Consider the following 25,837-nt stretch of genomic DNA (forward strand, 5'->3'; position numbering starts at 1 on the left):
TCGCGCCCCTCCCGGCTTCTGACCTCCGGGCATCTCAGCCCCCTGCTTGTGGTGCCCACTGCTTTCTGTTACCTGCGTGTGAGGTCCGGGTGTGTCTGCCTAGACAGGGCAGGGTCACCTGCACAAAACTGTCCCTGAGGACTCCCGGGCAGCCCAGAGCCCCCTCCTCCGCGCTGTGCTGGTCTGTCTCTGCCTGCTTTCTTGTGATCGGCCAGCTCCTGTTAACTTTTGCTGAGCCTGGTACCAGCAGAAATGCGGCCCCAGCAGACATCTCAGAAATGCGTAACTTCGGAGACCCGAGCAAGCCGGCTCTCACCCAGGCGTCCCCTGAATGTATGTTTTTCTTCTCAGCTCTATGCCTTTATGTTTTCCCATCTGTAACATGGTGACGGTTTAAAGCATGATGATTGTGTATGCATGTAGAATCCCACGGTGCCTGTTTTTTCATTTATTTCACCAAAACTATTTTGAAACCTATCTTGGGAGGGGAATTAAGATTTTATATGTGTTTTTTGGTGATTCTTTCCCTCTTTCTGTTTTTCCCCTGAAGCACTCAATGATAAGAGGGTAACGAAAGAGTTTCTAGTTTTTGAAGTAAAAATAAAATAGGAATACACCCAGCAAGGACCTACTGTACAGCACAGGAGACTATACTCAATATCCTGTGATAAACCATAATGGAACAGAATCTAAAAAAGGATACATATACACATATATAAAACGGAATCACTTTGCTGTACACCTGAAACCAACACAACATTGTAAATCAACTATATTTCAATAAAAACAAAGATTTGGTGTGTGACTAACAAGAAAAAAAATAATACAGTAAATACAAACCTAAAATTATACAGACAGGCTTGAAAAGGGCATGTGGGAAGGTGGGTATGTTCCAGTCAGGCGTTTGTGTGGATAAGGTCTTAGATAAGGGGGTCTGTGCCTGTCTTACGGGGGGCAGTGGGTGGCCAGACTTTTCCTTTTAATCAGCTGTTAAATTGTAACAAATTGCTAGAGAGACAATAGACTCATTTCAAGAAAACTCTATTTATGAAAGCCAGGCCCAGTTAGAAATTTTTTTACCTTGTGAAAAAACTCTGGATATAGTATGAGAGGGTTTACAAAAGTGTTTGGTTTTAAAAGAAAAGAACATTTCCATATACCCACCTTGTTCCACAAAGCATTTGAGTTGGTTTATAAAAATACTTTCAAGGCAGATAGAGTCGGGTCCAAGACACGCGGATGGAAGAAGACGCAAGGTGGGGTGGTGGTGACTGGCATCTGAGGGGCTGCAGATCTGCTCTGAACTCCCCACCCATGTGGTTCCCCCAAGTGTTCCTGAGCCATCTCTCAGGGAAGAGCAGCTTTTCTTGATGCTGAGTCATAGGGAGTTTCTCTTGTAGAGTTTCATAAAGTGGACACCCTGATGTGGAAGCCCGTGTCCCGGATAATGTGCTCTGAGAGATACAGTAGCAGTTCCTGTGCATCTTTTATCACACTGGCTGCTGGGAGGGGAAAGTGTGACATCAGGGCTGGGTTGGTAAAAGCTCGTTGACTTTAAGCAAAGCCGTCTCTGAATAGTAACTTGACCCAGATGGACTTGAAGTTGTAGAGGAAGAATGACACCAAAGTGCATCCATTTACCCAAAAATGGCTCACGTGTGACATTGTTTTTCAATACAAAACTCTTGAGAAATTGGCATGCTTCATCCTTCTCTCTTCCTGGAACGCCGAGGTGTTCTGGGGCTTTTGCCCTGACGCTGTCCTGGGTGGACGCCCCCTCCTGCTCTGAGGGTGGCCTGTCACCGCCTCCTGGGGGCTGGAGTCGGTGGTCTTGCTCAGCTGAGAAGGTCATCCTGGGGCTGCCGTCACTGCTAAATGTGAGCCCAGGATGGAAACGAGGGTCTTCAGCTCCCCCCACCCAACTCTGCTGGGCTCTGACCCTTACCTGCAGGTTACTGCTTGTGCCCTTGGTTGTCGGGGGCACTGGGTGGGGTCTGGGCGAGAGGCTGACACAAAAGTAGTGCCGTTCCTCACTGGAGGACCAGAGCCTGGGGCCAGGCTGCCCAGCTGCAGGTCACCATCTGAGCGATGTAAACTTGCTGTGACTCAGATGACCCATTAAATGGGAGTAGTGGTCGTAGCATTGTGTGTGTGAAGGGCTTGGGACGGCCCTGCACGTAGCACGTGCTCAGTCCAGGTTCGCCGTTATTATCATTAAATGCACACCGTAGGTCAGGGGTATCACCATCAGGTGTTAACCACAACATTGCTTTTATTAAATACAGAAGTTGTAATGCGCCGTGGGTTTAGGAAAAACTAGGTTGTTGGCGCCCCTGGTTGAAGCAGGTGACTGTGATCCTTTAGTTAGACTGTACGTTCTGTGTGACAGTCGACAAGGACAGATGTGGACACCATGTGATCTGAGACACAGATCACCAGCTGCTCCCGCCTGGTCCCCGGATGCTTGCCACACCTGGTCTGCTGTTCCTTGCAGGTTGTGAATGTCGCCGGGATTTCCATTGGAACTGGCTTGGCCTCCGCTTGTGACACTCTCATGTCTCAGGTGAGGACCACCCTGCCCCACAGACCTTTCTTTGTCAATTATCTTTCATTTTAGAACCAATCTAGGGGACTGAGGACAGGCTGTGGTTTTGCGGCCTTTTGTTTGTCAGATACCCCGCTGCTGATGGCTATGAATGAAGTGGAGCTGGCTTCACTAATCCTGTCCTCTGCATACATCTGCTCAGGGCCGTGTTTTCCTTTTTCTGTCCTGGCTGATCCCTCCCACCCTAAAACCGTCCTCCTTCATCCACTGCCCCTCTGTCTCTCCTCTCCTTCAAACCAAGCTGCTTGAAGGTGTCCCTTGTGGTCCCTGTCTGGACACCGCCCTGGACTTGGCACCCATCACTGATTCCGTTCCTGCGCATCCCCCCCCGCCCGGACCCCGATCCTGGTCCTCAACCCGCTCAGCCACCGCCGCTCTCCACCACTCCCTGGTTGCCACGGTTACGGATCCTGCCAGTGGTCCGGCCACCTCTCCGGCGGCTCCTCCTCAGTCTGTAGTGTCTGCTCTTCCTCCTCCTGCCCCTTGGAGCCCCTGCCCTCACCTGCCTCCCACTGCGGTACATCCCCCCCCGGCTGCTGTCTCCCCCGCCGCCAGCGGTGGTGAAGACTCACGTCGCCATCTCCTGCCCACATCTCTTCCCGGAGGGCCAAGCTCCATTCTGTCCTCAGACCCAGCTCATCCAGGATTAAGCTCACCCGTGTTCCCCTGCAGAGTTCCCTCTCTCAGGAATACACCACCCGCTACTCAAGCCAGAAGCCGTCTGCTTCCTCCCCCAGCTCCACACCTTAGCAGAGCTGTTGATTGCTGTTGACTTTGACTCGTAGTGTTTCTTGACTTTGCTCGTTTCTCTCCATCCTTACTGCCTGTCTCGGGATTGCGAGCTCTGGGCTGGTGTGCAGGCATCACCAGCGCAGAGACAGATGCCAGTCAAGGCCTTTTACTCCTGGCTCTGTCTCTTACCTCACCCACCTGATCTATAACCATAGTGGTTTTCCTTCTAGACTCTGAGCTCCTTAGGGAGAAAGGCTGTGTCCCTTTCAGTCTCTGAAGCCCTATGGTTCAGCATTGTGCTTGCTATATAGCAGGTACCTTGGAAATTTGTTGAATGGGTGAGAAGGAGAGAGAGAAGGAGGCAGAGATGGGTGGATGGATGGATGGATGGATGAGTGGCTGTATGATGAATGAGTGTGTAGATGAATGAATGGGTTGGGTGTATGATGGATGGATGGATGGATTGTGGATAGGAGGGTGGATGGATGATGGATGGATGGATGAATGGGTGGGTGGGTATATGATGCATCAGTGGATGAATGGGTGGGTGGGTGGATGGTCGGATGGATGAATGAATGGCTGGGGCGGGGTGGTATATGATGGATGAGTCCTACCTTTAAACCCAAAGCCTGGGAGAGTGAGGACAGGGTTACATGCCAAGGAAGGAGCAGTGCTGGGCGAATGTAGTATCTCCTGAGCTGTTGCCCTCGGCTCCCATCAGGTAATGCATGAGGGTTTCCTGAGATCGTTTTTCCAGACTAAGTTGAACATAGCTCTGAAGGACTTAATGTAATTTAGGCCAAAGCTAACTCTGGATTGGCGTGATATAGGATATGAAATTTTATTTCAAAAGAGTTTTTTGGGTCCCATTTTTTTTTTTTGCACCATTTCAACATTTCAGTCATTTTTATTCATATATATATATTTTTTTTAACAAAAAGGCTGTATCTTAATTTATATCCCCACTTATCAATATATAATGGACATCTTTCTGTATTATTAAATGTACTTCCATAGTGGCACATTGTTTCCCAAATTTTATTTTTATTTATTTATTTTATTTCTGAGGTATACATTTTAAAGTAAAAACTAGAATTATGACTTATAACATTATACCAGAACATATAAGATTTTAGAAATTTCATGTAATGTCTGAAACATTTATATTAACATATTTCCATACAAATAACCCAATGAAACTTTAGTATTAGTTGTTTTGTTTTTTTATACTGCAGGTTCTTATTAGTCATCAGTTTTATATACATCAGTGTATACATGTCAATCCCAATCGCCCAATTCAGCACACCACCATCCCCACCCCACCACAGTTTCCCCCCCTTGGTGTCCATATGTCTGTTCTCTACGTCTGTGTCTCAACTTCTGCCCTGCAAACCAGCTCATCTGTACCATTTTTCTAGGTTCCACATATATGCGTTAATATACAATATTTGTTTTTCTCTTTCTTACTTACTGCACTCTGTATGACAGTCTCTAGATCCATCCACGTCTCAACAAATGACTCAATTTCGTTCCTTTTTATGGCTGAGTAATATTCCATTGTATATATGTACCACAACTTCTTTATCCATTCGTCTGTTGATGGGCATTTAGGTTGCTTCCATGACCTGGCTATTGTAAATAGGACTGCAGTGAACATTGGGGTGCATGTGTCTTTTTGAATTATGGTTTTCTCTGGGTATACACCCAGTAGTGGGATTGCTGGATCATATGGTAAATCTATTTTTCGTTTTTTAAGGAACCTCCATATTGTTCTCCATAGTGGCTGTATCAATTTACATTCCCACCAACAGTGCAAAAGGGTTCCCTTTTCTCCACACCCTCTCCAGCATTTGTTGTTTGTAGATTTTTTGATGATGCCCATTCTAACTGGTGTGAGGTGATACCTCATTGTAGTTTTGATTTGCATTTCTCTAATAATTAGTGATGTTGAGCAGCTTTTCATGTGCTTCTTGGCCATCTGTATGTCTTCTTTGGAGAAATGTCTATTTAGGTCTTCTGCCCATTTTTGGATTGGGTTGATTGTTTCTTTAATATTGAGCTGAATGAGCTGTTTATATATTTTGGAGATTAATCCTTTGTCCATTGATTGGTTTGCAAATATTTTCTTCCATTCTGAGGGTTGTCTTTTCGTCTTGTTTATGGTTTCCTTTGCTGTGCAAAAGCTTTGAAGTTTCATTAGGTCCCATTTGTTTATTTTTGTTTTTATTTCCATTACTCTAGGAGGTGGATCAAAAAAGATCTTGCTGTGATTTATGTCAAAGAGTGTTCTTCCTATGTTTTCCTCTAAGAGTTTTATAGTGTCCAGTCTTACATTTAGGTCTCTAATCTATTTGGAGTTTATTTTTGTGTATGGTGTTAGGGAGTGTTCTAATTTCATTCTTTTTTTAAAAATAAATTTATTTATTTATTTTTGGGCTGCGTTGGGTCTTCGTTGCTGTGTGCAGGCTTTCTCTAGTTGGGGTGAGCGGGGGCTACTCTTTGTTGCAGTGCGCGGGCTTCTCATTGTCGTGGCTTCTCTTGCTGCAGAGCACAGGCTCTAGGCACGTAGGCTTCAGTAGTTGTGGCTTGCGGGCTCTAGAGCTCAGGCTCAGTAGTTGTGGCGCACGGGCTTAGTTGCTCCGCGGCACGTGGGATCTTCCCGGGCCAGGGCATGAACCTGTGTCCCTTGCATTGGCTGGCAGATTCTTAACTGCTGTGCCACCAGGGAAGCCCTAATTTCATTCTTTTACATGTAGCTGTCCAGTTTTCCCAGCACCACTTATTGAAGAGACTGTCTTTTCTCCATTGTATATCTTTGCCTCCTTTGTCATAGATTAGTTGACCATAGGTGTGTGGGTTTATCTGTGGGCTTTCTATCTTGTTCCATTGATCTGTGTTTCTGTTTTTGTGCCAGTACCATATTGTCTTGATTACTGTAGCTTTGTAGTATAGTCTGAAGTCAGGGAGTCTGATTCCTCCAGCTCCGTTTTTTTCCTTCAAGACTGCTTTGGCTATTCGGGGTCTTTTGTGTCTCCATACAAATTTTAAGATGATTTGTTCTAGCTCCATAAAAAATGCCACTGGTAATTTGATAGGGATTGCATTGAATCTGTAGATTGCTTTGGGTAGTATAGTCATTTTCACAATGTTGATTCTTCCAATCCAATAACATGGTATATCTCTCCATCTGTTGGTATCATCTTTAATTTCTTTCATCAGTGTCTTATAGTTTTCTGCATACAGGTCTTTTGTCTCCCTAAGTAGGTTTATTCCTAGGTATTTTATTCTTTTTGTTGCAATGGTAAATGGGAGTGTTTCCATAATTTCTCTTTCATATTTTTCATCATTAGTATATAGGAATGCAAGAGATTTCTGTGCATTAATTTTGTATCCTGCAGCTTTACTGAATTCATTGATTAGCTCTAGTAGTTTTCTGGTGGCATTTTTAGGATTCTCTATGTATAGTATCATGTCATCTGCAAACAGTGACAGTTTTACTTCTTCGTTTCCAATTTGTATTCCTTTTATTTCTTTTTCTTCTCTGATTACCATGGCTAGGACTTCCAAAACTATGTTGAATAATAGTGGTGAGAGTGGACATCCTTGTCTTGTTCCTGATCTTAGAGGAAATGTAGTTTTTCACCATTGAGAATGATGTTTGCTGTGGGTTTGTCATATATGGCCTTTATTACGTTGAGGTAGGTTCCCTCTATGCCCACTTTCTGGAGAGTTTTTATCATAAATGGGTGTTGAATTTTGTCAAAAGCTTTTTCTGCATCTATTGAGATGATCATATGGTTTTTATTCTTCAATTTGTTAATATGGTGTATCACATTGATTGATTTGCGTATATTGAAGAGTCCTTGCATCCCTGGGATAAATCCCACTTGATCGTGGTGTATGATCCTTTTAATGTGTTGTTGGATTCTGTTTGCTAGTATTTTGTTGAGGATTTTTGCATCTATATTCATCAGTGATATTGGTCTGTAATTTTCTTTTTTTGTAGTATCTTTGTCTGGTTTTGGTATCAGGGTGATGGTGGCCTCATAGAATGAGTTTGGGAGTGTTCCTTCCTCTGTAATTTTTTGGAAGAGTTTGAAAAGGATGGGTGTTAGCTCTTCTCTAAATGTTTGATAGAATTCACCTATGAAGCCATCTGGTCCTGGACTTTTGTTCGAAGATTTTTAATCACAGTTTCAATTTCATTACTTGTGATTGGTCTGTTCATATTTTCTGTTTCTTCCTGGTTGAGTCTTGGAAGGTTATACCTTTCTAAGAATTTGTCCATTTCTTCCAGGTTGTCCATTTTATTGGCATAGAGTTGCTTGTAGTAGTCTCTTAGGATGCTTTGTATTTCTGTGGTGTCTGTCTTAACTTCTCCTTTTTCATTTCTAAGTTTATTGATTTGAGTCCTCTCCCTCTTTTTCTTGATGAGTCTGGCTAATGGCTTATCAATTTTGTTTATCTTCTCAAAGAACCAGCTTTTAGTTTTATTGATCTTTGCTATTGTTTTCTTTGTTTCTATTTCATTTATTTCTGCTCTGATCTTTATGATTTCTTTCCTTCTGCTAACTTTGGGTTTTGTTTGTTCTTCTTTAGTTTCTTTAGGTGTAAGGTTAGATTGTTTACTTGAGATTTTTCTTGTTTCTTGAGGTAGGCTTGTATAGCTATAAACTTCCCTCTTAGAACTGCTTTTCCTGCATCCCATAGGTTTTGGATTGTCGTGTTTTCATTGTCATTTGTCTCTAGGTATTTTTTGATTTCCTCTTTGATTTCTTCAGTGATCTCTTGGTTATTTAGTAACGTATTGTTTAGCCTCCATGTGTTTGTCTTTTTTATGTTTTTTTCCCTGTAATTGATTTCTAATCTCATAGCGTTGTGGTCAGAAAAGATGCTTGATATGATTTCAATTTTCTTAAATTTACTGAGGCTTGATTCGTGATCCAAGATGTGATCTGTCCTGGAGAATGTTCCATGCGCACTTGAGAAGAAAGTGTAATCTGCTGTTTTTGGATGGAATGTCCTATAAATATCAATTAAATCTATCTGGTCTATTGTGTCATTTAAAGCTTCCGTTTCCTTATTTATTTTCATTTTGGATGATCTGTCCGTTGGTGTAAGTGAGGTGTTAAAAGTCCCCCACTATTATTGTGTTACTGTCGATTTCCTCTTTTTTTTTTTATTTTTATTTATTTATTTATTTATTTTTTGACATGACTCGTGAATTTGTTTTTATTTTTATTGGGCTATAGGGGATGGGTTGGGAAATATCTCTGTAAGTTATGCCCTACTAGGTCGATTTCCTCTTTTATAGCTGTTAGCAGTTGCCTTATATATTGAGGTGCTCCTATGTTGGGTGCATATATATTTATAATTGTTATATCTTCTTCTTGGATTGATCCCTTGATCACTATGTAGTGTCCTTCCTTGTCTCTTGTAACATTCTTTATTTTAAAGTCTATTTTATCTGATATGAGTATTGCTACTCCAGCTTTCTTTTGATTTCCATTTGTATGGAATATCTTTTTCCATCCCCTCACTTTCAGTCTATGTGTGTCCCTAGGTCTGAAGTGGGTCTTTTGTAGACAGCATATATATGGGTCTTGTTTTTGTATCCATTCAGCAAGCCTGTGTCTTTTGGTTGGAGCATTTAATCCATTCACGTTTAAGGTAATTATCGATATGTATGTTCCTATGACCATTTTCTTAATTGTTTTGGGTTTGTTTTTGTAGGTCCTTTTCTTCTCTTGTGTTTCCCAGTTAGAGAAGTTCCTTTAGCATTTGTTGTAGAGCTGGTTTGGTGGAGCCGAATTCTCTTAGCTTTTGCTTGTCTGTAAAGCTTTTGATTTCTCCTTCAAATCTAAATGAGATCCTTGCTGGGTAGAGTAATCTTGGTTGTAGGTTCTTCCCTTTCATCACTTTAAGTATATCATGCCACTCCCTTCTGGCTTGTAGAGTTTCTGCTGAGAAATCAGCTGTTAACCTTATGGGAGTTCCCTTGTATGTTATTTGTCGTTTTTCCCTTGCTGCTTTCAATAATTTTTCTTTGTCTTTAATTTTTGCCGATTTGATTACTAGGTGTCTCAGTGTGTTTCTCCTTGGGTTTATCCTGTATGGGACTCGCTGTGCTTCCTGGACTTGGGTGGCTATTTCCTTTCCCATGTTAGGCAAGTTTTCGACTATAATCTCTTCAAATATTTTCTCTGGTCCTTTCTCTCTGTCTTCTCCTTCTGGGACCCCTATAATGCGAATGTTGTTGCGTGTAATGTTGTCCCAGAGGTCTCTTAGGCTGTCTTCATTTCTTTTCATTCTTTTTTCTTTATTCTGTTCCGCAGCAGTGAATTCCACCATTCTGTCTTCCAGGTCACTTATCCGTTCTTCTGCCTCAGTTATTCTGCTATTGATTCCTTCTAGTGTAGTTTTCATTTCAGTTATTGTATTGTTCATCTCTGTTTGTTTGTTCTTTAATTCTTCTAGGTCTTTGTTAAACATTTCTTGCATCTTCTCGATCTTTGCCTCCATTCTTTTTCTGAGGTCCTGGATCATCTTCACTATCATTATTCTGAATTATTTTTCTGGAAGTTTGCCTATCTCCACTTCATTTAGTTGTTTTTCTGGGGTTTTATCTTGTTCCTTCATCTGGTATATAGCCCTCTGCCTTTTCATCTTGTCTATTTTTCTGTGAATGTGGTTTTTGTTCCATGGGCTGCAGTATTGTAGTTTTTCTTGCTTCTGCTGTGTGCCCTCTGGTGTTTGAGGCTATCTAAGAGGCTCAATGGGAGGCTCTGGTGATTGGTAGAGCTGACTGTTGCTGTGGTGGTCAGAGCTCAGTAAAATTTTAATCCACTTGACTGTTGATGGGTGGGGCTGGGTTCCCTCCCTGTTGGTTGTTTTGCCTGAGGCAACCCAACACTGGAGCCTACCTGGGCTCTTTGGTGGGGCTAATGACAGACTCTGGGAGGGCTCATGCCAAGGAGTACTTCCCAGAACTTCTGCTGCCAGTGTCCTTGTCCCCACAGTGAAACAGAGCCACAGCCCGCCTCTGCAGGAGACCTTCCAACACTAGCAGGTAGGTCTGGTTCAGTCTCCCCCAGGGTCACTGCTCCTTCCCCTGGGTCCCAATGCACACACTATTTTGTGTGCGCCCTCCAGGAGTGGGGTCTCTGTTTCCCCCAGTCCTGTCGAAGTCCTGCAATCAATTCCCACTAGCCTTCAAAGTCTGATTCTCTATGAATTCCTCCTCCCATTGCCGGACCCCAAGGTTGGGAAGCCTGACGTGGGGCTCAGAACCTTCACTCCAGTGGGTGGACTTCTGTGGAATAAGTGTTTGCTAGTCTGTGAGTCACCCACCCAGCAGTTATGGGATTTGATTTTATTGTGATTGCGCCCCTCCTACCATCTCACTGTGGCTTCTCCTCTGTCCTTGGACGTGGGGTATTCTCCTTGGTGAAGTCCAGCGTCTTCCTGTCGATGATTGTCCAGCAGCCAGTTGTGATTCTGGTGCTCTCGCAAGAGGGAGTGAGAGCACGTCCTTCTACTCCGCCATCTTGGTTAATCCCAAATTTTAAATAGCTTTTTAAAAAGATTATAAAGGCCAAACACATACAGAAAATTTAGGTTATCTAGCAAAGTATTTTAAAAAGTTGAAAAAAATCACTAAAATTTACCCCCGCCCATCCCCCAGTTACCTCTATTAACTTTTTGGTGAATATCCTACAAATATTTCAATCTGTGTACATTTATGCACCCACACAATTCTAGAATTTACATATGGTTTTTTTTTCCCTCCCCTTCAACAGTGTTTGGAGAATGTTCTGTTTCAGTGAAGTCGGTGTATACTTTCCCTTTTAATATTTGCATACTATTCTGTAATATGTCACTGGTATTTCCATTCTTCTGTTACCGAGTGTTTAATTTAGTCCCATTGTCTCTCTTAATGACACTTTTGGTTGAAGAAAGACACAGTCATTCCATTACTTGCAGAGAGAGGAGGCCTGGGCCGGGGCACTGGGGAGTGGCCTGTCCACCTGCCTGCTCTCTGTGCCCCGGCCCCCCACCTGCCCCTCTGCCACTCGTGGGGTTCCCCTGCTTGGAGCTGCCCAGTGACCCCTCCCTTCCCCTCCCCACCCTCTCCCCCTCCCCTCCCCTCCCTCTCCCCTCCCCCTCTTTTCCTCTCCCACTCTGTTCCAGCCCTGCAGCACCCCCAGGCCGCTCCCGCTCACTCTCTTCTGATCAGCCCCTGGGTGAGGCCCCCCATCACCAGGTCAAGAGCCGTGCTCACCACCGCTCCCAACACTCCATCCTCTTCCCCTTCCCGGATTGATTTTTTTCTATGAGAGCAGGGACTTTGCTCCCTGCTGAGTTAGTTCCCAGGCCTCACGGCTGTCTGGCACATAGTAGGTGTTCTAGAAGTATCCGCTGAATGAATCCGGAAGGCTCTAACATGCGCCCAGTTCTTCTCACACCATTTAAGCTCAGCTCTTTCCTGCCCGGTTCCCTGGAGCAGGGGACCAGCCGTCCCGGGCAACCAGCTCAGCGGCTGGGGTGGGAGCATATGGCAGGAAGCACCCGGCAGGGCTGCTGGCGGCGGGCAGGGCGCTTCCGGTGGGGGTCTGTTCGCGGGGCAGGCGGCCCAGGCGCTGCATTCTCCGTCACTGTATTTGTGTTCCCGAGTCCTTCGGAGCCAAGAACCTGAAACATGTGGGGCTCGTCCTTCAGAGAGCCATCCTCATCCCGATGCTGTGCTGCTTCCCACGCTGGGCCCTCTTCCTCAACACTGAGCGCCTCCTCCTGCTGCTGAAGCAAGACCCCGACGTCTCCAGGTCAGCCCTATCTCTAGCGTCACAACCCCAGGGTCGCGGTCAGTGGCTGGCTGGTTATCTCGCCTGTGCTGACGTTTTCGGTCAGTCACCTGGACTTGAACCCTGTGGAAGGTGGAAGCTGTGACTCTGGCCTGCGGGACCCTGGGCTGGTGGGGACCCCCCAACGCGGATGCAGGGGGACCCTGCCCTCCGGGAGACATGGCCCCGCCTGTCCTTCGTGGAGTTTCTCCGTTTGGCATTTTGCACACGCACAGAGTGTCTTTCCCCAACGTGGTAGAACAGAGGGCAACGCGGTCACCTGACACTTGTTTTTAGAGTCGGGATTGTTAACCCTCTGTTCTAGCAGGCTCCCCAGTGATGTCGGGGATGCCAGATGCAGGGGGGCTGTCCTTTCTGGAGACTGTTGGTCGTGCTTCCTCGTGAGGTACAGCTGCAGTCCTGGCTCTTCCAAGAGGCTTCCGAATTTTGCCCAACTTTCAGTTCACTTGGCTGTGTTCCTTCCAGCTTTTCTGCCTGGGATGACCTGAAAAATGTCAAGTCCAGCTCCCCTGAGTAAGCAGACATTTAGCCTGATGTGATGTCGACTTACGTTGCAAGGAAACAGTCACTTACAAGTGTTATTAACTTTCTCCCATATAAATTATTTTTAGTTTTAATTTTTAGAAAATACTCTGTGGATTCAGCTTGAAGACAGCATGAGCAGCAATTGTTTTAATATTAACTGGAGGCTCTTTTGTTGTCTGTTTTAGGATAGCCCAGATCTATGTGATGATTTTAATCCCTTCTCTTCCGGTGAGTGTCAACAACAACATCCGTGCGTTTCGGTACACGAAGCAGCTCGTGGACGAAGGCCTCCCCTCCTTTTGTTTGTTTATTTTATCAAAGTGCTATTCATGCAAAAGTTGAAAATTTCTTGGACCTGTCCTCCCCACCCCACTGATCCTCAGAGCTTGTGCCACTTTGATGTCCAAGAGCTTAAATTAAACACTGAGAAGGGGAAGACACTTCCTTCCTTATTCTAGGGTTACTTTTTTTAAAATTAATTTTTATTGGAGTATAGTTGCTTTACAATGTTGTGTTAGTTTCTACTGTACAGCAAAGCGAATCAGCCATATGTATACATATGTCCCCTCTTTTTTGGATTTCCTTCCCGTTTAGGTCACCAAAAAGCACTGAGTAGAGTTCCCTGAGCTATACAGTAGGTTCTCATTAGTTATCTATTTCATACACTATTTTATATCAACAGTGTATATATGACAATCCCAACTTCCCAATTCATCCCACCCCCTCCTCCACTTTCCCCTCTTGGTGTCCATATGTTTGTTCTCTACATCTGTGTCTCTATTTCTGTTTTGCAAATAAGATCATCTGTACCATTTTTCTAGATTCCACATATACGCGTTAATATATGGTATTTGTTTTTCTCTTTCTGACTGACTTCACTCTGTGTGACGGTCTCTAGGTTAGGGTTACTTTTGATTCCAAATTAATCAGGATGCTTCCTGGGTTCCGCCTGGATTTGGGGAAGGACTGCCAGCTGTCACCCTTAGAGCCATTCAGATGTCAAGGCAGTGAGTGGCTTCTCTTGAGCTGGTTAGAATTCGCTTTTGTCCTCACGGAGTCCGCTCTGGGAAGATCCAAAAAGTTAGCATTTGATTATCCTAGCATTTGGTTAGTGTGGGTCTGAGTCTCTGAATTTGAGGTCACATAACAAGATTAAATATCTTACTAAAAACCAGAACCGACGTAAACTGTGGGAATGAGACTATTTTTTTAATCAGCGAGAGCTGTTTTTCTATTTTATCTTACAGGCCACATTCCTGTTCCAGCTGCAGGCAAAATATTTACAAAGTCAGGTACAGATTTTTTAATATTTTTACTCCATAATACTGGAAATGTATAGTAAATATTTTTTTCCCTAACTCAACATGGTATTTCTGTTCTGTTTATTTATTAACAATAATTTGTCTGTTTACTCTGTGCCAGATACTGTTCTAAATGCCTTATAAATATATTAACTTAATTCTAATAACAATGTGAGTAGGCTCTATCTTTTCCATTTTTAGATAAGAAAACTAAGGTATGTAGATGATGTGACTTGCCCAAGGTCATATAGATTGTAAGCCAAGGAGCTGGGATTTGAACTCAGTCTGGCTCCAAAGTCTGATCTAAAGTTTTCAATATTTAAAAGCCTGTATTTCTGGGGCGGGCTTTTCCCTAGCTTTCCCCAGTTTTGGTTTTAGGCAGACACACCCAACAGCGTGCTGAGAGTCATTTCTCGCAATCTTGCAAGAAAGTAATTATTTTACCCAGCTTTACAGAAGAGGAGAGTTAGGGCTGAAGAGGGTAGGTTCTGAGTTGGGATTCAGAGCTAGATTTTTTTCTACAAACTATTCTGCCTTAAGGATCTGCTTCGAGTATTTCTCTTTCCAACATGACAGCCCAGTGCTGGGCTGGGCCTGAGGGTTACGGTGGAAGGTGGGCTGCAAGGTGGAATGGGGCTGGGGGTCGGAGGCTCTGGACCCTGGGCCATCCCAGCTCACACCGCCCCTTCCCCCAGGCTCAGTGAGACTCGGAAGCCAGACTGAACCAAACGTGCGGCTCCTCGTCGTGGGGGCCACCTGGGACCCGTCCCCCACCGGGTTGCACCCTCTCCATCCGGGCCGCACCTGCAGCCCCACCGTCGTGTGTCCATCTCGCCCATCCTTAACACCCGCCCCGTCCTTGCTCTGCGCCCCGACCCTGACTGCGCTTAGACAGAGACGCACTGAGCCTCCAGCAGGGGCCTTGTTGCGCTGAGGCCCCCAGGGGAGCGGGCTTCGGGCCAAGCTCCAGGCTGAGCACTGTCACCACCTGCGTGTCCACAGCCCGCTTTCTGGCCCCGCGGGACCGGCCAGAGCGCCACGCTGCCAACCGGGCCGCCGCCCACCCACCCCGAGCCCCCGGTAAATGTCTTAGGGAATTTTCCATAAAAGTAATGGACAGTTTTTCCTGAGGTTCTAGCCCGAGCTCTGGCTGGGTGGAGTCTTGTGGATGGATGTCCCCCGCCCTAGAGAGATGCCCGGCCCGTCACATCCTCGAGGCCACCTGGTTTCTGGCTTTGCACCGGCCTCAGACTGACTCTGGCGCCTGTTTTAGGGGAGGAGGACCCAGTGTCCCACGGCCACCACTGCAGCCGTGTGCAGGGCCCCCCGGGGCCTCGTGCAGCACAGGGCAGGGTGGGTGCGGGCAGAGTGGAGAGGCGCCCCGGCCCACCAAACTCAGCCCCCAATGCCTGCGTGTCACCGTTTGTCCACGAAGCCATTGCACTTTGACAGTGGTCAGCCGTTTAAATGCAGGGGGAAAATGCAGAAGTCTTACTTAAAGAAAGTACCAGTGTCGCGTGGGCAGCAGATACAAACGAAGTGAGTAAAGTGAGAACAAAGGGATGAGCGTTCGCCGCAGCCCTGCTCTGCCACAGCCATTGCTGGGTACCCTGGATGAGGTGACCTCGTGTGCCCCCAGCCTCGGTCCTGGCGCCTCGCAGGTGGTCTTTCCTTATAGACCTCACGCCGGGACCGGCTGGCTCTTGGCGTGGTTGTCCCCTCTCTTTTCTCTCTGTGATGCTGTCGTCACGCAGAGGCAGTTACCCACCGGGCGGGTCTGGCTCAGGCGGCACCAGTGGGGGAGACGCCCCGTGGTCCCGACTCCTGCCGTTGTTGGTCTTGGGTTACTTTGCTGTCATTTAAAATTGTCGCCTGTTTAACTCTGAATGTTCGTTTCATCACCTGTTGAGGAAGACTTCAGTCTTCCTCCTGCGTTTGCCCTTCACTCTCACACGACTACCACGCTCAGAAGTGACATCAGACGTGGGGTTGTCCCCACCAAGCAATCCAGGACACCAGCTGGCTGTCGTACACTTTCACTCTGACGCTGTACCTGGAGATGGCGTCAGGTCCCACGGGTTAAGGCTCAGTCCCACGTGCCTGCTCCCCTGACCCCCCCAGACGCTCACTGCAAGTCCAGGTTGTCACCTGTGCTGACCAGTTGGCTATAAATCAGAGGTTCCCACGACCTCCTCTTGGGTTCGATTAATTTGCTGGAACTCCTCACAGAACTCGGGAACACTGTCTCTTACTGTTCACCGGTTTATTGTAAAACGACATGATAAAGGATCCAGGTGGACATCCGGGTGGAAGCGGCGCGTGGGGCAGGGTATGGGGAGGGGCTTGTGCCCGTGTTCACCCGCCTGGAAGCTCCCCGAAGCCCGCGCTGTTGGGACTTTATGGAGGCGTCCTGACAAGGGCACGGTCATTCATTAGCTCCATTTCCAGCCCGTCCCCCCTCTCTGGAGAGTGGGGGTGGGGAGCCTGAAAATCGCGGTGACCGGCCCCCATCAGGAGCCCATCCTGGGTCGCCTCATTAGAACCAAAGATACTCCTGGTGCTCTTGTAACTAAGGAACTCATCAGGCGCCAGGAGCTCTGTGTCAGAGGCGGGGTCAAAGACCAGATATTAGAATAGGAGATGCTGCTGGTGCGCTCAGCACCGCGGGGGCGGCAAGGGTCTTAGGAGCTCCGTGCTGGGACCCGGGGGCAGAGACCGATGTATATGTCTCCTGCTCTCTCTCACCACCCAACTGACTGGCTGTTAGAAGTGCTCACGTTCCCTGTTTGCTTGGGGCTCCTAGGGCATCATCACGCCTCCAGTGGTTACCGGCATCGCAGTGAACGTCCCCAACGTGGGCACGAATGCCCTCCTGCTGTACGCCCTGCCCTTCGGAGTCGTGTGAGCAGTGACCCCTCCACCCCCCGGGTACTGAGTGCCTGCTGTGTGCTGGCTGGGAGGCAGGGGAGGGGGCAGCCCAGTGGGGAATGCCAAGCTGTGTCCATGGGCGGCGGGTGCCCTGGAACCCGGGAGGGAGGAACGGTGGGGCTCAGTCTGGGGAGAGCGGGGAGCTGACACCTGCCTGGAGGAGGGTGACCCCGAGCCTGGGCAGACAGGGAGGGGTGACCCCAGCAAAGGCAGGAGGTGGGCAGAGAGGCCTGTAGGGATTTTCCTGTTGTCCCTGGATTGTAAGGAATGGAGCCAGATTCCGTCTCAAAGAAGCTCGAGCAGGCGGGGGTCACACAGAGTAAGACCTCCCTGGGCGGGTGCAATGTGCTGGTCCCCCCCTCGCTTGAGGCCCCCGGAGCCTGCTTCCTCCGTGTGGCTGGCGTGATCTCACCAGCACTCGTGGACCCGGCCCCGGCAGTTCTGAGGTGCTTTAGGGCAGTGTGTTCTTTCTTTTTTTCGGCTGTGCTGCGCAGCTTGCGGGATCTTAGTTCCTCCACCAGGGACTGAACCTTGGCCGCTGCAGTGAAAGTGCAGAGTCCTAACCACTGGACCGCCAGGGAATTCCCTAGGGCAGTGTGTTCCTTTATAAATGAAAACTGGTTTCGTGGGTCATGACCAGCACTTTGAAAAATTAAATATATTGTGAATGAAATAAGATGAAATAGAATAGGAAATAGAACGTGGCCTGGGGGTGTTTTTCATGAGACATTTGCTTCTATGGCATGTGGGTACTGGATAGTGACGGAAATTTAATTCTTACTGTCGGTTGCAGTAAAAAATATATACAAAAGCCGTTAATTGAAGGATTGTGCAGAGTTGGAACACAGACCAATCAATGAAAAAACATTTGTAACACCTTCCAGAAAACCGAAAGAGGCTTTGGCCGTGGGGGAGTGAAGAGTCAGGGGCCAAGTTTGAGAAGCGGTGACATTGACCCACATAAGCATCTCAGCAGGCTTCTCTGAAGGTGAACCTCAGAGACTGTCTTTTAGAAGGTTTTTTTTTTTTTTAATGGAATGGTTCTTAAGTAACCACTTCTTTTTTTTTTTTTTTTGAAATTCACGTTCTTTTATTTATTTATTTATTTATTTATGACTGTTGAGTCTTCGTTTCTGTGCGAGGGCTTTCTCCAGTTGCGGCAAGTGGGGACCACTCTTCATCGCGGTGCGCGGGCCTCTCACCATCGCGGCCTCTATTGTTGCGGAGCACAGGCTCCAGACGCACAGGCTCAGTAATTGTGGCTCACGGGCCCAGTTGCTCCGTGGCATGTGGGATCTTCCCAGACCAGGGCTCGAACCCGTGTCCCCTGCATTGGCAGGCAGATTCTCAACCACTGCGCCACCAGGGAAGCCCTAGAAGGTTTTTTTAAACAGATATACAGAGGGCAGTTTGGGAATAGGTGGGTAAGAGGAGAAAAACACAGGAATGGATTAAGAAATGATAAAATGTGAGAACTGGTCAGGAGAGTGAAATGAAAAAATAGAAGAGAATGCAGAGTTCCTGGGTCTCTGTGCCAGAACAGGGTACATTCTATTTGTGGGGATAAAATGTCATCCATTGATGATGCTCTCAGGTTATTTCCCAAGACAAAACAAATTTATTATAATCCTGGGAAATAAAACTACTATGACCTTAGACCAGTCGTTGAACACAGTAGCTGTTTGCCATAGCCTTTTTTTTTTTTTTTTTTTAAATCTGCGCCCGGTCTTAGTTGCGGCATGCATGTTCCCCGACCAGGGATCGAACCCAGGCCCCCATGCATTGGGAGTGCAGATTCTTACCCACTGGACCACCAGGGAAGTCCCTGCCATAGCCTTTGAACTGAGTATGTTTAAGAATTTATTTGATGGTTTATTTAAGGCTATCAGAACAAGGAAGGGTGATAAGTCTTTAGGTCCTTTTGCTTTTCTAGTAGCATTGGGTTCTTCCACAAAAATTCAATCTTGATGAAAAGAAAACAAATCTATTATAAGTGGATCCAGTGTTTAAAAAGAAGATAGTCCAGGAGCTCTGGGCTCATCTAATGACTGTGAGAGCGAAAGCTTATTATTTGGGAGGAATGTACTCCGGGTGATGATAGCTTTTTCTCCTTCAGAGGATCTGCCTGGGTGAACACCACTTCCCAGTTCTGCCTGTCTGCTCTTCTCTTCCTGTACGTGTGGTGGAAAAAAATCCACGTCAACACCTGGGGAGGTAATGAGGACATTGATTTCTTTCATTTTTTTCTTTTCTTTTTATTTTTTTATTATCTTCTTTTATTATTTTTTTCAAACCCTTGTGTCGAGGGCTGACTTTCAATAGATCGCAGCGAGGGAGCTGCTCTGCTACGTACGAAACCCCAACCCAGAAGGAGGTTGTCTATGAATGGTTTAGCACCAGGTTCCCCACGAACGTGTGATGCGTGACGGGCGAGGGGGCGGCCGCCTTTCCAGCCGATTTCTTATGTTATTTATTGTTCAGAAAGATGTGATTCTGGTCTCTGAATTTTTTTTTTTCCTCAGAGTTTTTTTGTTTTTATCTTTTGGGAAATTTAAAAATTCTATAAAATACTTAAGTTACTGAAAATATAAAAGTTACAGGTTCAACATGAGAATTTTTTTTTTTTACATCTATGAAGGCAGCTTTTGTTCATAGAAACCTACTAGTTTGTAAGAATTAATATTAAATGAGTTAAAATTGCAAATACAAAATCCTAGTAGCTGTTTCTTGCAAATCACTCTGCTCTGTTAAAGTGAAGTTTGATTAATGTCTTATCAAATCACATGAACAGATGGAACTCTTAAACAATCAGCACCACTTTCAACTTAGCTAAATTCCCTTAAGTATCCTGACATCCATTTGTAAATTTAGTAAAATAGATCTGTTTTTGTTTTCTATTTTTTGAATTGTGGTAAAATATAATATATGTAATGTAAAATTTGACATTTTAACCATCTTTAAATGTACAATTTAGTGCCCTTTAGTACGTTCACAATGTTATGCAACCATCACCACTATCCATTTCTAAAACATTTTTATCTCTCCAAATAGAAACTCTACCCATTAAGCAGTAACTTCCCATTTTCCCTCTGCCTAGCCCTGGGTAACCTCTAATCTACTTTCTGTCCCTTTCTGTTGATCTTGTACCTGACACTTTGCTGAAGTGATCTGTTCTTTCTAGGAGCTTTCTTGAGGATTCTTTGGGTAGGTATAGGATGGTGTCATGTGTGAAGAGAGAATTTTACTTGTTCCTGTCCAGTCTTTTTTTTTTTTTTAATTTATTTTTGGCTGTGCTGGGTCTTCGTTTCTGTGCGAGGGCTTTCTCTAGTTGCGGCAAGCGGGGGCCACTCTTCATCGTGGTACGCGGGCCTTTCACTGTCGTGGCCTCTCATTGCAGAGCACAGGCTCCGGACGCGCAGGCTCAGTAGTTGTGGCTCATGGGCCTAGTTGCTCCGCGGCATGTGGGATCTTCCCGGACCAGGGCTCGAACCCGTGTCCCCTGCATTGGCAGGCAGATTCTCAACCACTGTGCTACCAGGAAAGCCCTTTTTTTTTTTTTAAAGAATTCTTTTTTGTGTGTGTGTGTGTTTTTTTTAATTGATTTATTTTATTTATTTTATTTTTGGCTGCATTGGGTTTTTGTTGCTGCACGCGGGCTTTCTCTAGTTGCGGCGAGCGGGGGCTACTCTTCGTTGCAGTGCATGGGCTTCTCATTGCGGTGGCTTCTCTTGTTGCGGAGCATGGGCTCTAGGCACGCAGGCTTCAGTAGTTGCAGCACACGGGCTCAGCAGTTGTGGCTCATGGGCTCTAGAGTGCAGGCTCAGTAGTTGTGGCACATGGGCTTAGTTGCTCCGCGGCATGTGGGATCTTCCTGGACCAGGGATCAAACCCGTGTCCCCTGCATTGGCAGGCGGATTCTTAACCACTGTGCCACCAGGGAAACCCCTCCTTTCTACTCTTGATGGAAAGGAACAAGTAAAATTCTTTTCATTATTCTTTAAAATTTAGGTATAGTGATTTTTTTTAATTAATTAATTAATTTTTGGCTGTGTTGGGTCTTCATTTCTGTGCGAGGGCTTTCTCTAGTTGTGGCAAGCAGGGGCCACTCTTCGTCGCGGTGCGTGGGCCTCTCACTGTCGCGGCCTCTCTTGTTGCGGAGCACAGGCTCCAGATGCACAGGCTCAGTAGTTGTGGCTCACGGGCCTAGTTGCTCTGCAGCATGTGGGATTTTCCCAGACCAGGGCTCGAACCCGTGTACCCTGCATTGGCAGGCAGATTCTCAACCACTGCGCCACCAGGGAAGCCCCGTGAATTTTTGATATTACATTAGTTTCGGGTGTACAATATAGTGATAGAAAAATTTTATAGATTATACTCCATTTATAGTTATTATAAAATATTGGCTATATTCCCTGTGCTGTATAATATATCCTCGTAGCTTATTTATTTTATACACAATAGTTTGTACCCTTAATCCCCTACCTTTATTTTTCCCCTTCCCCTTCCCTCTCCCTACTGATAACCCCTAGTTTGTTCTCTGTATCTATGAGTCTATTTCTGTTTCATTATATTCACTAGTTTGTTTTATTTTTGAGACATATAAGTGATACCATACAGTATTTGTCTTTCTCTGTCTCACTTATTTCAGTAAGCATAATACCCTCCAGGTCCATCCATGTTGCTGCAAATGGCATTATTTCATTTTTTATGGCCAAGTAATATTCCATTGTACATACGTATCACATTTTCTTTATCCATTCCTCTGCCGATGGACGTTTTGGTTGTTTCCATGTCTTGGCTATTGTGAATAGTGCTGCTTTGAACATTGGGGTGCATATATCTTTTTGAATTAGTCTTTCCCTTATTTTTTGGATATATACCCAGGAGTGGGATTGCTGGATCATATGGTAGTTCTATTTTCAGTATTTTGAGGAACTTCCATACTGTTCTCCGTAGTGGCTGCACCAATTTACATTTTCACCAACAGTGCAAGAGGGTTCCCTTTTCTCCACATCCTTGCCAACATTTGTTATCTGTGGTCTTTTTTGATGATGGCCATTCTGACCTATGTGAGGTGATATCTCATTGCAGTTTTAATCTGCATTTCTCTTGATGATTAGTGATGTTGAGCATCTTTTCATGTGCCTGTTGGCCATCTGTATGTCTTTGGAAAAATGTCTATTCAAGTCTTCTGCCTATTTTTAAATCGGATTTTTTTTTAATTAAAAAAATTTATTATTTATTTTTGGCTGCGCTGGGTCTTCATTGCTGTGCATGAGCTTTCTCTATTTGCGGTGAGTGGGGGCTACTCTTCGTTGTGGTGCATGGGCTTCTCATTGCAGTGGCTTCTCTTGTTGCGGAGCACAGGCTCTAGGCACGCGGGCTCAGTAGTTGTGGCTCGTGGGCTCCGGAGCGTAGGTTCAGTAGTTGTGGCGCATGGGCTTAGTTGCTCCACGGCATGTGGGATCTTCCTGGACCATGGCTCGAACCCGTGTCCCCTGTGTTGGCAGGCGGATTCTTAACTACTGCACCACCAGGGAAGTCCCAGGATTGTTTGTTTTTTGATGTTGAGTTGTATGAGTTCTTTGTATATTTTGGATATTAATCCCTTATCATATATATGGTTTGCAAATATCTTATTTTGTTTATTTGGGTCCTCTCTCTTTTCTTCTTGGTGAGCCTGGCTAAAGGTTTATCAGTTTTGTTTATCTTTTCAAAAAACCAGCTCTGGGTTTCATTGACCTTTTCTATTGTGTTTGGTTTTTTTTAAATCTCTCTTTCATTTATTTCCACTCTGATCTTTATTTCCTTTCTTCTGCTGACTTTGGGCTTTCTTTTTCTTTTTCTAATTCTTTTAGGTGGGAGGTTAGGTTGTTTATTCGAGATTTTTCTTGTTTCTTGAGGAAGACCTGTATGGCTATAAACTTCCCTTTGCCTGTGCTGTATACCATAGATTTTTGCAGTGTTGTGTTTCCATTTTCATTTGTATCAAGTTATTTTCTGATTTCCTCTTTGATTTCTTAATTGACCCATTGGTTTTTTAGTAGCATGTTTTTCAGTCTCCATGTGTTTGTTCTTTTCCCATTTTTCTTTCTAAGTTGTTTTCTAGTTTCATACTATTGTGGTTGGAAAAAAATGCTTGATACAATTTCTGTCCTCTTACATTCGTTGAGACTTGTTTTGTGGCTCAGCATGTGATCTATCCTGCAGAATGTCCCATGTGCACTTGAAAAGAATGTGTATTCTGCTGTTTTTGGTTGTAATGTCCTGTAGATATCTGTTAAGTCCAACTGGTGTATTGTGTCATTTAAGACCACATTGATTTTCTGTCCATTGATGTAAGTGGGGTGTTACTACTACTATTGTATTATTGTCAGTTTCTCCCTATATGTCAGTATCCATTTAACAATTCTCCATGCTCCCTTCCCCCAGCCCCTGGCAACCACTGTCTTCCTTTCTGATTCTGTGAGTTTGACTACTCTTGATATCTCACATAAGTAAAATTATACAGTATTTGTCTTTTGTGCCTTTTTGTCTTATGTGTTAGCATAATGACCTCAAGGTTCATCCATTTTGTAGCATGTGTTAGAATTTCCTTCTTTTTTTAAGTTTGGATAATATTCCATTGTATGTATAGACCACATTTTGCTTATTTATTCATCTGTGAATGGACATTTGGGTTGCTTCTACCTTTTGGCTATTGTGAATAATACTGCTATGAACGTGGGTATACAAATATCTCTTTGAGATCCTGCTATCAATTCTTTTATACATATATATATCCAGAAATGATTTTGCTGGACCATATGGTAGTTCTATTTTTAATTTTTTGAGGAACCACCATACTGTTTTCCCATAGTGGCTGCATCATTTTACATTCCCACCAACAGTGCACAAGGCTTCCAGTTTATCCACATCCTCACCAACACTTGTTCTTTTCTATTTGTTTGTTGTTTTAAAGCAGCCAACTGATGGGTGTGAGGTGATATCTTATTGTGTTTTTTTTTATTTGCATTTTCCTAATGATCAGCGATGCTGAGCATTTTTAAAAAATGTGCCAGTTGGCTATTTGTGTATCCTCTTTGGAGAAATGTCTGCTCAAGTCCTTTGCCCATTTTTGTTTGTTTGTTTTGTTTTTTGTTTGTTTTTTAATTTATTTATTTTTTGGCTGTGTTGGGTCTTCGTTGCTGTGCGTGGGCTGTCTCTAGTTGCGGAGAGCGGGGGCTACTCTTCGTTGCGGTGCGCGGGCTTCTCATTGTGGTGGTTTCTCTTGTTGCGGAGTGTGGGCTCTAAGTGCACAGGCTCAGTAGTTGTAGCATGTGGGCTCAGTAGTTGTGGCTCACGGGCTGTAGAGCGCAGGCTCATTAGTTGTGGCACACAGGCTTAGTTGCTCTGCGGCATGTGGGATCTTCCCGGACCAGGGCTGGAAGCTGTGTCCCCTGCATTGGCAGGTGGATTCTTAACCACTGCGCCACCAGCCTTTGCCCATTTTTAAATTGTTGTTGCTGTTGAACTGTAGGAATTCTTTCTATATTCTGGATATTATGATATCCAGATATCCTTTTCAGATAGAATATTTACTAGTATTTTCTCCTGTTCTGTGTGTTGCCTTTTCACTCTGTTGATTGTGTCCTTTAATGCCCAGAAATTTTCAATTTTGATGTAGTTCAGTTTATCTAGTTTTACCTTAGTTGCTTGTGAGCACAGTGGAGTTCAGATCTAATCATACTGCCATGTGTACGCCCAGTGTTCCGCTTTTCCCTATAATATCCATCCATCATATTTTACTTTTCTAGCTCTCTAGTGATTGTATCCTTGATGCCCCCATCATCCCACAAGCGCACCGGCCACAGGGATACCTACGTGGTTTCTTATGGGACTCTGCACAGGTTTCTCTGCTGTGTATAACGGGAGTGAAACGTGTGGGTCATAGGGCATATACAGACTTCAGTTTCACTACATTTTGTCAGCTCTGTTCCCACCATCTCAAACTCTGGGCTTGTTGACCTCTTTAAAATATATTATTTTTCCGGTGAACACTGGTTCCTCCTGATCTCTGAGCTTTTGGTGGAGGCACGTGTGTGAGATAGAATTGTTGGTATCAGACTGTGGAAAAGTAAATGCTGTGTTCTTCCCTGTCCTCCAGGTTGGACCAGGGACTGTTTCCAGGAGTGGGGCTCCTTCACCCAGCTGGCCATCCCCAGCATGTTCATGGTGTGCATTGAGTGGTGGACCTTTGAAGTCGGAACCTTCCTTGCAGGTTGGTCAGCAGTTCAGTGGAAACCTGTCAACAGCCTAGTTAATCATGTCTACAGAGCTTTTCAGGAGACCCAAGTTTGCTTCTCCTTCCTCTTGGTTTCATCAGGCCCTCATGGAAGATTTCAGTACAGGTTTCACTCCTCATCCAACCATAAGTACACTATTCAAGTTGGGTGAGGCTTTGTGCTACCCCACTGCCTTTCATTTTGTAGCTCTGAAAGGGGCGTTTGCTAAGGTCACGGAGCGACCTGCCAAGGTCATGGAGCAGGAGAACAAAGCCTGAGTCTAGGTCTCAGGACTCTTTGGCCATCCTGTGGCTCAGCCGACTTTTGCTAAGCATTGTGCCAAGATCCTAGGGCATTTACAGAGTGACTGATTTTGCTCTGTTTTAGCCTCACTCTGTGTTTCTTTCCGACCTAGAACAATTTTGGTCACGGGCATTCACCTTAGCCATCCACTGCTAGTGAAGGAATAGAGAAAACAGCAGAGACAGAGGGTAATAACACTTGATCTGAAAGTTTCTGTGGACACTGGAATGCGTTAATAGTCCCATCACTTCTCATGGAGTTCCACTGCCCTCTGTCCTTCCCTCCACACTGTGGCCCCCCCCCCCCGTCTCCCTGAAG

The 25,837-nt window shown here is 45.2% G+C and overlaps 1 protein-coding gene across 1 annotated transcript in view; it reads left to right on the top strand.

Moving 5' to 3' along the window:
• LOC102998773 (multidrug and toxin extrusion protein 2-like) overlaps positions 1 to 25,837 on the top strand; it is a 61,932-nt gene that overhangs the window by 2,955 nt on the left and 33,140 nt on the right. Inside the window, 7 exon segments of the mRNA XM_057536165.1 lie at positions 2,495 to 2,563; positions 12,011 to 12,159; positions 12,909 to 12,951; positions 13,971 to 14,015; positions 16,828 to 16,925; positions 19,069 to 19,166; positions 25,099 to 25,212. Coding sequence (XP_057392148.1) covers positions 2,495 to 2,563; positions 12,011 to 12,159; positions 12,909 to 12,951; positions 13,971 to 14,015; positions 16,828 to 16,925; positions 19,069 to 19,166; positions 25,099 to 25,212 — 616 coding nt within the window.

Source organism: Balaenoptera acutorostrata, chromosome 20, assembly GCF_949987535.1.
Source record: "Balaenoptera acutorostrata chromosome 20, mBalAcu1.1, whole genome shotgun sequence".
Taxonomy (NCBI): Eukaryota; Metazoa; Chordata; class Mammalia; order Artiodactyla; family Balaenopteridae; genus Balaenoptera; species Balaenoptera acutorostrata.